General features: G+C 43.7%; 2 protein-coding genes and 1 long non-coding RNA gene across 4 annotated transcripts in view; 2 read left to right on the forward strand and 1 right to left on the reverse strand.

Moving 5' to 3' along the window:
* LOC309525249 (uncharacterized protein) overlaps positions 1-8,106 on the forward strand; it is a 117,030-nt gene extending 108,924 nt beyond the window's left edge. Inside the window, exon 2 of the mRNA XM_082210782.1 lies at positions 7,015-8,106. Coding sequence (XP_082066908.1) covers positions 7,321-7,947 — 627 coding nt within the window. The 5' untranslated portion in view covers positions 7,015-7,320 and the 3' untranslated portion in view covers positions 7,948-8,106. The remainder of the gene's footprint in view (positions 1-7,014) is intronic.
* The window catches only part of LOC309525018 (uncharacterized protein), a 210,404-nt gene that overhangs the window by 66,465 nt on the left and 131,021 nt on the right, over positions 1-12,918 (forward strand). The gene's annotated exons all lie outside the window — the stretch shown is intronic.
* The window catches only part of LOC309525506, a 138,792-nt gene that overhangs the window by 44,080 nt on the left and 81,794 nt on the right, over positions 1-12,918 (reverse strand). The window lies entirely within an intron of this gene.

Consider the following 12,918-nt stretch of genomic DNA (forward strand, 5'->3'; position numbering starts at 1 on the left):
GGAAAAACCCTCCTCCCACCGCAAGCCCCGGGAACAGAGGAGAAGCCCTTCGCACCTTGTCCTCTGTTCCCGGACCTCCCACCACAAGCCTTAGGGAGGTCCGGGAACAAAGGAGAAGGCGCGCTGCGCTTCCCCGCTGTCCCCGGAGATTTCCCTATGGGCTTTCGTCTTGCGAAGCAAGCCCATAGGGAAATTCGTCTTGCGAAGCCGCTAAAAATCGGAAAACCCTTTCGTCTTGCGGGTTTTTCGTTTAGCGAGGCATTCGTCTTGCGGGGCACCACTGTACTGTCTTTTTATATAGTTTATAAATGGTTCCCACTCTTTTTTGAAACCAATGTTGTCTCTCTCATGTATTCTCTCTTGTCAGCTTAGCCAGTTCCGCGTAGTCCATCAGCTTGGCTTGCACTGCTTCCTTTGTTGGCGTTTTCTGTTTTCCATACTTGTGCTAATAAAATTCTTGTTGCTGTTGTCGCATACATAAACTATGTCCAATTTCCCTCTCATGTATCATGATCTAAAATTAGAAGCAGGAAAGATTCTGGTTTTTAAACAAAGGGTTTCTTCAACATTTTTTTCAGTTCATTATATATCATTTCCCAGTATTCTTTAACCTTCTTGCATTCCCAAAATACATGAAAAAAGTACCACCTTTCTCTTTACATCTCCAACATATCTTGGATCCCGTTTTATACATTTTTGCAGTTTTTCCAGTGTGATACACCATCTATATATCATTTTCAAATACAGTGGAGGCCCCATTAGCTGAAGTGGTGCTTCAGGTTAAGAACAGTTTCAGGTTAAGAACGAACCGCTGGAATGAATTAAGTACTTAACCCAAGGTACCACTGTAATTTTCTCTTAATGGTATACAATCTGTAAACTTTACATTTGTTTTCATAAACTTTCCCATTCCTCCAACTGTATATTAAGCCCAACATCCGGAGCCCATTTTATTTGGGCCGATTTTACCTTCTCATCTAAAGTCTCTCCATATAGCAAAATGTTATATGCTTTCTTCAATAATTTGGTTTTTCCCTCCACAATTTCCTTTTGAAAGTTTGAGATAGTATAGCTGAACCCCCTTTTATTATCTTCTTTAAATTGCTCATTAATTTGTCTGTGATGCAACCAACTTTGTAAAGTACCTTTCAAGTTTTCATAACTTTTAAATTTCAAACCTTTCTCCTCTTCTATTAACAAATCTCTATATGTTGGCCACTTTCCTTTTTTATTACCCCTCCAGCTACACAGGGTCTAATCCTGCCAGACTTTGGTGGATGTCTCAAAAATTTCCAAGGTGTTGGATATTCAAATTGCAGAGCTTGTCAAAACTGAGCGGCAACTATTTACAAATCCTGTTCTTTCAGCAAAGCAGGAATTTTAGGGTTAAAAATACATTTGCTTTCATTCAGAGGCTGTAATGTAGATTTTTGGGGGCTTTCATCTTATTCAGAAAACGTCTCTGCAGGGTTCTCCCCTGAATAGCGGAAGCGCGGCTTCCATTTTTAATACTTCTCACTTTGAAGTTCAAATTAAAGTCCAAATATTTTTAATTCCTCTCCAAAAGATTATTTCTATTTTACCTTATAACAGAAAATCTGTCACTTCAGAGGGCGGCTTTTATGCTTTGGATATTCATGTGTGCGTTGGAGCCGACAGCCCACCTCGACCGTCCTTCCCCTCCCCCACCCGCTGCTGATGCAACTGCGGGAGCCGGTTTGACGGGAGTCCTGGGGCTCAGCTGGACCCCGTTGGAGCCCCACTCTTCTGCAGAGTTTTATGAGGGCTTTTCTTTTTTAGCCCTAAAACATCCCCTCGGTCGCCTGAAATCCCCCTAAAGGCTCCGTCTTACTCGGACGGCGCCCCAGGTGACGCCATTTCCTCCACCATCCAGACTGGAAGCCCATAATCACCAAGTCAACTCTTTGTGCCATTTGTTTAATTTTATTACATTTTGCAAGTTCACGAAATGAAAGGGGGGGAAAAAACCCAACCACCTTGATAGCAATCACATAACACACTAACAAAATCCTGCTTATTTATGTCGTAATCCTTCCTAAAAGTTGTTGTATTACATTCTACTTTAAATTACAGTGGTACTTTAAATTACAGTGGTCCGTTCTTAACCTGAAACTGTTCTTAACCTGAAGCACCACTTTAGCTAATGGGGCCTCCTGGTGCCGCCGCGCCGCCAGAGCACAATTTCTGTTCTCATTCTGAAGCAAAGTTCTTAACCCGAGGTACTATTTCTGGGTTAGGGGAGTCTGTAACCTGAAGCGTCTGTAACCCAAGGTACCACTTACAGATGGGTAGCCGTGTTGGTCTGCCATAGTCAAAATAAAAAAATTCCTTCCTGTAGCACCTTAAAGACCAACTAAGTTAGTTCTTGGTATAAGCTTTCGTGTGCATGCACACTTCTTCAGATACACTGAAACAGATTGCAACTCATTACCAAACTTAAAACAATGGAGACACCTGGTCTGAACAGAGACATTGGATTCTTATCTCATTATATATGACTAAAAGCCACTTCTCACCTTCTCACCCCTTGCCTTTTCCTGTAAGACCTATTACAGTCGTTAAGAGTCGTCAACAGGCTCATCAGGCTCATCTCAGCTATCTGCCAATCTCCGATTCCCACCACCCTTCTGAGTAATACCCCTCCCCACCTTCTCTATATATAGAAGGATCTGGCAACTTCTGTTTCAGTGTATCTGAAGAAGTGTGCATGCACACGAAAGCTTATACCAAGAACTAACTTAGTTGGTCTTTAAGGTGCTACAGGAAGGAATTTTTTTATTTTGACTATGGCAGACCAACACGGCTACCCATCTGTAACTGGAACCATGGAAGGCACCACATTGAGCCGCATGAAATGGAAGTCCATCAACCTCACCAAGAAACTTGCACAGGTACAGACTGATATCTTCTTTCTTACTAAATGCAAGAACCTGGACATTATACCCAAGGGTCTTAGAATTAAGAACCCTCTACAATCCACGTATCCCACTGAATATGCAAGAAAACTATGCAACACTTTCTCTAAGAAGCTGCTCAAACATCTGATCAGCGTTCTCTACTCTAAACAGAAGCTAATAAAGGAGGAACTCCTTGTATTAGACAACTCTATCAGGAACCACCAAGCTTGGCAAGAGTTCCAAAAGGAAAAACAAAACATTTACCACTCTCAACTGGAGCTACTGAAAAAACAGAAAAACAAGAAACTCTCTAACCTTTCCAACCTACAGGCTACTAATCAAAACAAGATCAACAATATTGTCAATCTCTCACAGCAAGCACTCAGCCCAGCTGAGGAATCAGTCCTTTCACGTGGACTGTCATTCTGCCCTGCCAAATCCCCACACATGATCCAGTTCTACGGGGACTTGGAAGCATTTTTCCGCCGTTTACGCCTGAAGGAGTATTTTCAACACACACAACAACAAGACAAATCAGAACAAACAACAACTTCACAGACAACTTTCCAACACCGCCTTTTACACAAAATTGGACTCAGACCCCACACAAGAATACAAGAAAGAACTGAACAAGATTGTTAAGGAGCTACCCCCACACATCCAGGAACAGATCCTCACCAACACACCAACAGAACCTCGACCAGGAACTTTCTATCTTCTACCTAAAATACACAAACCAGGAAATCCAGGACGCCCCATCATTTCAGGTATTGGCACTATTACAGTGGGTGTCTCCGGTTATATGGACTCTGTTCTGAAACCATATGCCATCAGTGCTCCCAGCTATGTACGTGACACCACAGATTTTCTGAGGAAAATACAATCTTTAAATAACCTTCCCAACAATACTATACTAGCTACTATGGACGTGGAATCTCTGTATACCAACATCCCACACAACGATGGTTTACAAGCTATAAGGAACACCATTTCAGATAAAACCACAGCGGACCTTGCCACCAAACTCTGCCAATTTGTCCTTACCCACAACAACTTCAAATTCGGTGATGACCTGTTCCTTCAGATCAGCGGCACAGCAATGGGCACCCGCATGGCCCCACAGTATGCCAACATCTTCATGGCAGATTTAGAACAACGTTTCCTAAACTCCTACCCACTCAAACCTCTCTTGTACCTGCGATACATTGACGATATTTTTATCATCTGGACACATGGTCAACAGACCCTGGACACCTTTCACCAGAAATTCAATGATTTTCACCCCACAATCAACCTTACAATGAATCAATCTATGCAAGAAATACATTTTTTGGACACTACTATAAAAATACAGGATGGACGCATAGACACCACCTTATACCGTAAACCAACTGACCGACAAACATATCTACATGCCTCTAGCTACCATCCCAAACATACCAAACAGTCCATTGTATATAGCCAGGCACTACGTTACAGCCGCATCTGTTCCAATTCTACAGACAGAGACTCTCACCTAAGAGATCTACAGCAAACCTTTTCAGAACTAAAATACCCAGCAGATGAAGTTAGACAACAGATCAACAGAGCCAGACTGATACCCAGAGAGAACTTGCTGCAAGACAGACCCAAAAAAGAAAATAACAGAACACCACTAGTCATCACATACAGCTCCCAAGTTAAAACAGTTCAACGCATCATCAGAGATCTACAACCTCTCCTGGACAATGACAGTTCTCTTTCTCAAGCTCTGGGAGGAAGACCTTTCATTGCCTACAGACAGCCACCCAATCTTAAACAACTCCTAACCCACAATAATACTACAACCAGACTTAACACGGACACTGGCACCAGAGCCTGCAATAAACCCAGATGCCAACTTTGCTGCCACATACACCCGGACAACACCATTACTGGCCCCAACAACATCACACATACCATCTCGGGACTATTTAATTGTTCATCGTCTAACATTGTGTATGCCATCAAATGCCAACAGTGTCCTTCAGCTCTCTATATTGGACAAACAGGCCAAACCTTTCGCCAAAGAATAAACGGACATAAATCTGACATCAAGAATCACAAAACAGAGAAACCAGTAGGAGAACACTTCAATCTCCCAGGACATTCTATACAAGATCTCAAAGTAGCTGTTTTACTACAAAGGAATTTCAGAAATAGACTGGAAAGAGAAGCTGCTGAATTGCAACTCATTACCAAACTTAAAACAATGGAGACACCTGGTCTGAACAGAGACATTGGATTCTTATCTCATTATATATGACTAAAAGCCACTTCTCACCTTCTCACCCCTTGCCTTTTCCTGTAAGACCTACTACAGTCGTTAAGAGTCGTCAACAGGCTCATCAGGCTCATCTCAGCTATCTGCCAATCTCCGATTCCCACCACCCTTCTGAGTAATACCCCTCCCCACCTTCTCTATATATAGAAGGATCTGGCAACTTCTGTTTCAGTGTATCTGAAGAAGTGTGCATGCACACGAAAGCTTATACCAAGGTACCACTGTATCTTTCCATTGATATATAATTTTATGGTATTACTCCCCAAAAGGGGGGTATTATGATCCATCAAAACCCAGAAAAACAACACCTCCAAGGTTTCCACAATTTTGACCACTAGTGTATGTTGTCTTCTAGGTCCAAAGACACACATGCACACACAGATAGCATGAGCAAGCAGGGCTCCAAAGTGCTTCTCTTGAGAACTTGCCATCTAAGTTGTTTACTCACGGCAAAAGCTCCTATTTCCCAAAAGGACAGATGGGGGAGCTCTCTCTCCCACTTTTAACCCACCGCACGGAAGGCAGAGGTCTTGTTCATTCACAACCCCTGGATCCACCGCCTCTCCCAGGGGATCCAGATGCAAGCAAGGTGCTTGCTTCTTTTCCATTCAAGGGCAACCCATGTATTCAAAGCAGTCCTTTGCAGATTAAGACTTAAGTTCAAAATAAGTACAAAAACCCGACAAAAAGACTCACGGGTTTATAGTGGCACCAGCTTTCCTAGTCAAGATTCCACAATGTCAGACTGTAGCTCACAAAAGCTTAAGCCATAATACATTTATGAGCCTTTATGGGCTGCAGAAGATGAATAAACAGAAGCATAGTTAATCTATGGTCTTCCATCCCACAAGAGACAGTGACGGCCAGCAACTTGGATATCTTGAAAAAAGGGATTAGGCTGGTGTCTGTGCTCTGCCCTCGTAGTCCTAGGCAATAATGCTTCTTAATACTAGTTTCTGGAAAGCACAGGAGGGCAGAGGGCTCTTGGGCTGAAATCTTGCTTGCTGGTTTCCCACAGGCATCTGCTTGGCCACTGTGAGAACAGGATGCTTGACTAGGTGGACCTTTACCCGATGCAGAAGGCTTTGTTTAGGTTCTAATATATTGCAATGATTTTACACTTACATGTGGCATAAGAACACTTCAGTTTTAATTCTTACTCATAGAAGAGACTGCTATTGGAGCCTGTGATCATTTGCTCACTTGAAAAAGAAAAAGACAGAGATGTGTCTTATAAGACAGTTCCACCGTAGATATCTACTATAAAATGATGGTGCTTTCTTAAGTGTGAATGGAGTGATCATGGGTTTCTCTTGCCATTATCTCATCTGCATTCCTAAAAATTTGGAATATGGAGACAGTTGAAAATGGAGAGGGAGTGAAAATAAGAGAAGGTGCACATGGGGATTGATGTGTGTTCAGTTCATTTATTGTCTTTCCTAAAAGTCTAACAGGATTCTCTCCCTGCCCCAAACAGCTGAGGAAGATGATGGTCAGGATTCTACGGAGAGGTCTGTGAAATCAGTGGGAAGAGCAGAGAGGCCATTTAAATGCAGGGAATGTGGAATGTGCTTTAGTCACTGTGGAAAAATGAGGATACACCGACGAATTAACACGGGGGAGAAACCGTTTGAATGCATGGAGTGCTGAAAGAGCTTCACTCAAAGTGGTAAACTTAGAATACATCAACGAACTCACACAGGGGAGAAACCATTTAAATGTATTGAATGTGGAAAGAGCTTTGGTCAAAGTGGAAACCTTAGAATGCATCAAAAAACTCACACAGGGGAGAAACCATTTAAATGTATTGAATGTGGAAAGAGCTTCAGTCGTAGTGGAGCCCTTAGAAGACATCAACGAACTCACACGGGGGAGAAACCATTTAAATGTATTGAATGTGGAAAGAGCTTCAGTCGTATTGGAGCCCTTAGAAGACATCAACAAACTCACACGGGGGAGAAACCATTTAAATGTATTGAATGTGGAAAGAGCTTTGGTCAAAACGGAGACCTTAGAATACAGCAACGAACTCACACAGGGGAGAAACCATTTAAATGCATTGAATGTGGAAAGAGCTTCAGTCAAAGTGGAAACCTTAGAATGCATCAACAAACTCACACAGGGGAGAAACCATTTAAATGTATTGAATGTGGAAAGAGCTTCAGTCGTAGTAGAGACCTTAGAATACATCAACAAACTCACACGGGAGAGAAACGGTTTAAATGTCTCAAATGTGGAAAGAGCTGCAGTCGTAGTGGTCACCTTAGAATACACCAACGAACTCACACAGGGGAGAAGCCATTTAAATGTATTGAATGTGGAAAGAGCTTCAGTCAAAGTGGGACACTTAGAATACATCAACAAATTCACATGGGGGAGAAACTATTTAAATGTATTGAATGTGGAAAGAGCTTCAGTCATAGTGGAGCCCTTAGAATACATCAACGTACTCACACGGGGGAGAAACCGTTTCAATGTATTGAATGTGGGAAGAGCTTCAGTCAAAGTGGAAAACTTAGAACACACCAACTAACTCACACAGGGGAGAAACCATTTAAATGCATTGAATGTGGAAAGAGCTTCAGTCGTAGTGGAGACCTTAGAATACATCAACAAACTCACACGGAGAAACCATTTAATTGTATGGAGTGTGGAAAGAGCTTTAGTCAAAGTGGAGGCCTTAGGAAACATCAGCTAACTCACACAGGGGGGAAATCACAGATGTAGGGAATGTGGAAAGAGCTTAAGACAGAGTGGAGACCTTAATATTTCTAAGCAAATTTACACAGGTGAAAAACCATATAAATGTATGCAACGTTGCACTCAATGTTCACTATTTAATTTACGTCAAGAAACTCATAAAGGCAGAAATCAATTTTAAATACATGGAACCCATGTGATGTTTTTGTTTTTGTATTTAAATTTGTATACACATATATATGTATTAAAGTAATGAAGGTCACATATACTTGATGTACAAAAGAAGTTGCAAGTTGTTGCTAGATTATCCAGGGGGAGAGTGTGAATCTGGAATGCTCAAGGCGTGTGATGAATCTGTTGAGTTTTGACTCCAGCCATCACTGCCAAAATGATACGCTGCCCTTGTCTTGTGGATCAGCATCTTTCAGGCTTCAGGGAATTGCCTTCCTTCCCCTTGGTCGTAGATAAGCAGAACAAAGGAAAAGGAGTCTTCTTACCAGTTAGAAATTTTAATGATCCCAGCAAGGGGACAAAGAACCTGTCTTCTAGGAATGGCGGTGCTCCCAATGAAAAGGTCCAGTCCCTCACATCCCTAGTCACCCTGTCACTTCTGCGTCTCGTAATCTGAGCTAGTTCCCTCTGTGCTTTCTGTTCTGCCACTTTAGCTGCTCTCCTTGACCTTGGGGAGAGCGGATTGATGCTTTCCAGAGACAGTGAATCTGTTAACTCTCCCCCCCCCTCCAGAGTTTCTTCTGCAAGCTGTTCCCCATCCAGTATTTCCCAGCTTCTGCCTTCTGAACTATGTTCCTCTGCAAATCACTTTTCCAAATCTATACAGTCCTCCTGCTCCTGGGATGAATCCGGGGAGGGGGTGCTTTTTCTGTGCAAGGCTAGTTCGTGTTTCTCCCGAGTATGCGCCTGTAATCAGTGAGCGTGCATTTAGCAGGAGAGCATCCCTTTGTCTCGGCGTTTAAGATGCTTCAGGAGGCCGTAGAGCGAAGCATGTGTATCGCACATGTACTGTGAGAGCAATGGTGGAGGAATAGCAAATGACTGTCAGGGTGCTTAAAAGGAGCCTGTCGTTTCGTGAGAGGGGGTGGGGGGAGGAGAGTTTTAGTGACGCTGAACAGGAAGAGCCAAGCGCACCTATAGGATACATGTGCTTGCTACTCTTGAGTTTGAAGATGGGCAGTGGGAGTGGCACAGGCTTTTGCTGAAAGTAGATCTAGGGAAGATTAAGTTAATTGCAACCTTAAACACACTTGGGTCCCATTAAAGAGGCTGCTCATGAGGCCGGAGGAACATCGCCCGGCTGTGAGGTGTAAAGTCCACCACTCCCTGCAAGGTCTTTCCCACCTGGCCTAGGGGACGGGGCCCAGACTCACCCAGCTCTACTATGTTAAATATCAATTCTGTGGTCGACCTTTGTACTGTTTTATTTTGAAATCTTTAAGATAATATTTTTGTTTTCTGTTATGTTGCTTTGACTGTATATTCTATATTTCACATTTTTCAGGTTGTTTTATTTATGTTTTATTGATTTAATGTGCTGTGAACCGCTTTGAGGTTTTTCTTGAAAATATAAAGTGGAATAGAAATTCCTGTATGGCCAAGGTTGATGGGGATTGTAGTTCAAAAGCTCAAGGGTGGAAAATCTCACGTTTCTTACAACTTTTCATTATGAATAATTATAGGTAAAACTTGTTGATATAGAGCTCATTTTTGGGCTTCCAGGAACAGCTAGTCACTTCTGCTTTATAAACAAACCCAAATATATTGACACACTTTACTTTAAAAGCAGATTTCAGAACAGAGATAAACAAAACCTTTAAAAAAATCTTTTTACTTTACAAACCATAATTTTGTCAATCCAAGATCTGCTCTTCATATGTATAAAAATACTTTGTTAACAATGAGATACCAAAATAATAATAAAAAATCTGCAATAAGACATTATCAGCATTTAAAAAGAAATGCCAGTGGGATGTTCAAGGCATTGAGTTACAAATTAAGGCAAAGATCAACCATTGCTAGGTAGACCCAGGAGACTTAATCCTAGAATCAACCCCTGCCCCCCACAGCCTGCTTTTGCCTGTAAATGTATTTGATTCAAAGGTCACATAAATCATCATGATTTTTTCCTCATTGATTCTGATGGGCGGGAGGGAGTTAAAAGTCACCCCATGGAGGTATATATGGGTCTGAGTGGCAGGTGATCCACTGCCAGACCGCCATCTTGACAAGAATCTTTCTCAAGGCCTTGTCTTCAAGAGGACAGGCAATGAATTCTGATTGCCTGCTTGGAACAGAAATGTATTTGGGAGACACCGCTGAAGAGAAAAAGGGAAAAAACTCACAGCCCACTCCACAAATTATCCAGGCTGCTATGCATTTTCCCACCTTCCCTTGAAACAGCCTTGCCCTACAACGCTGTGTCACAAGCTGCCCTTGGGAATGGTCCCACATCTCAGAAGGCAGGCAGTGGGGACGAGTGCTGTGTTTCCCTGGGAGGAACACAATGGCACTGGAGGCTGCTGAGCAAAATGGCCCCCAAGGGCTCCATTGTGTTCCCACTTACCTCCTGATTGCTTGCCGTCTCCCTCAAGGGCCACATCCACACCACATTTAAATCACTCTAGTACCCCTTCAGTCAGTCATGGCTTCCCCCAAAGCATTCTGGGAGTTGTAGTTTGCTGAGAGGAGACTCCCTGTTCCCCTCCCAGAGAGATAATACGTAGAGTGGCTTCACTGCCTATTCCTTGTCACAGAGAACTTGGTGAATTGTAACTCTTTGAGGGAAATAAGGGTTTTAAGGGTTGCCATGGTTGAAGACTTGATTTCCTCTTCTCTTCTCTCCCCCCCTCCAGCAATATAGCTTCTATAGTTTCTATAGACTACATATGGTAGAGATATTTAAAATGAGAGTCCTCATAAGGACTCTTTTTTGCTCTTCAAAATATGGCAACCATACCTAACAGCTCCAAGCAACCTTAACAAACTACAGCTCCCAGAATTCTTTGGGGAAAGCCATGACTGTTTAAAGTAGTATACAGTGGTACCACTTGCCCCCTTGAACCGTGCCCGTCCTGGCTGATTAGAGCATGTCCAGACGAGGTGCGGGCCCCCCTGGATGAGATCATTAATCAGTCCCTTGGTATGTGGACTTTCCCAGGGGAGTTGAAGGAAGCAGTGGTGCATCTATTCTTAAATAAAACATCTCTAGATCCTTTAGATCTATCCAATTACCACGCGGTTTCGAATCTTCCATACCTGTGTAAGATAATTGAGAGAGTACCGTATTTTTCGCTCTATAACACGCACCCGACCATAACACGCACATAGTTTTTAGAGGAGGAAAATAAGGAAAAAAATATTCTAAACGAAACAGTGGATGTATGATTTTTGTGGTTCATGCTGTGGCCACAGACATGTGATCTGACGGTGAGTTTGGGGTAGCCCAGTGCAAAAATCCCAAGGATCCATGTGGATCCATGCTTTGTAACCACGTTTTTGCACCACTGCGGCCCCAGGCAACAGTGAGTGTGTGATTTTTTTGGTGCAAGCTGTAGCCATGGACATGCTATGTGATCTGATGGTGAATTTGGGGTGACCCAGTGCAAAAGTCCTGAGGATCCATGTGGATCTGTGTTTTGTAACCACGTTTTAAGTGGGGAGGGAAGGAAAAGCACTCAAGGGACAAGGAACACGCGTGGGGTGGGTGGAGAAGGGTGCTGTTAATGATGCAGAAGAGGGGTATAAGGGGAGAAGGCTCCTCTCCTCTCCTGCTTTGCTCCTTTAAAGGCTCTGCTTCTCTCCCTCCTCCCCAGCTCGCTGGAAAACTTTGCTATTTAGCCAGCTGAATGGGGAGGAGAGAGGGACAGAGAGCCTGCTTGCGAAAAACTTTGCTGCTATTTAGCAAACTGTTCTCTCCCTCCTCCCCGGCTTGCTGAAAAAAAAGCTCCGGAATTGTGTAAGCGGCTCCTCTCCCGCTTTGCTCCTTTAAAGCAAGCAGGCTCTCTGTCCCTCTCTCCTCCCCACTCAAGGGCTCTTCTCCCGCTTTGCTGTTTCAAAGCGAGCCACGGAGGAGGGAAGGAAGGGGAACCATGGATCCTCTGCTCACGACTGCAGCAGATCCCCCCGCCATCCATAGGCATTAGCTCCATAACACGTACAGACATTTCCCTTTACTTTCTAGGAGGAAAAAAGTGAGTGTTATGGTGCAAAAAATACGGTAGTTGCGGAACAGCTTGGTAGGTTTCTGGATGAAACATAGGCTCTGGACCCATTTTAGTCAGTCTTTCACCCTGGTTACAGCACCGAGACAGCTTTGGTTGCCCTAACATGATCTCCATTGACAGCTGGGTCGAGCTGGGTCGGGCCTGCTGATTCTCTTAGCCTTCGGCATGATCACGAACCTTTGGACCACCGCCTTTCCGACGTAGGGATTCAGAGCACAGTCCAACAATGGCTGCGCTCCTTTATCTCAGGTCGGGGACAGAGGGTGGTGCTAGGGAGGGAGTGGTCACTGCGGTACTCCTTGGTGTGTGGAGTCCCACAGGGTGGAATCCTTTCCCTGATGCTTTTTAATATCTTTTACGTACCCCCTTGCCCAGATTGTCCAGAGCTTTGGGCTGGGTTGTCATCAATATGCTTTTGACAGCCAGCTTTATCTGTTGATGGACGGCCGCCCTGACTTGGCCCCGGACACACTGACTAGATGCTTGGAAGCTGTGGCTGGATGGCTGCGTGGGAGGCGTTTGAAGTTAAATCCTTCGAAGACAGAGGTCTTCTGGCTGGGTCGGGACAACATAGGGTTGGGGTCCCAACTCCCATCTCTTGCAGGGGCTCAATTAGTGCCAGCACCTTCTCTCAAGAGCTTGGGTGTAACCTTTGACGCCTCCCTTTCCATAGAGGTGCAGGTTAAAGCCACAGCAAAGGTATCATTTTTCCATCTCCGCCGTATTAAGCAGTTGGTTCCTTACCTTTCTCGCCCTGATC

This window comes from Podarcis vaucheri (genome assembly GCF_965113315.1).
Source record: "Podarcis vaucheri genome assembly, chromosome: 2".
Classification (NCBI taxonomy): Eukaryota; Metazoa; Chordata; class Lepidosauria; order Squamata; family Lacertidae; genus Podarcis; species Podarcis vaucheri.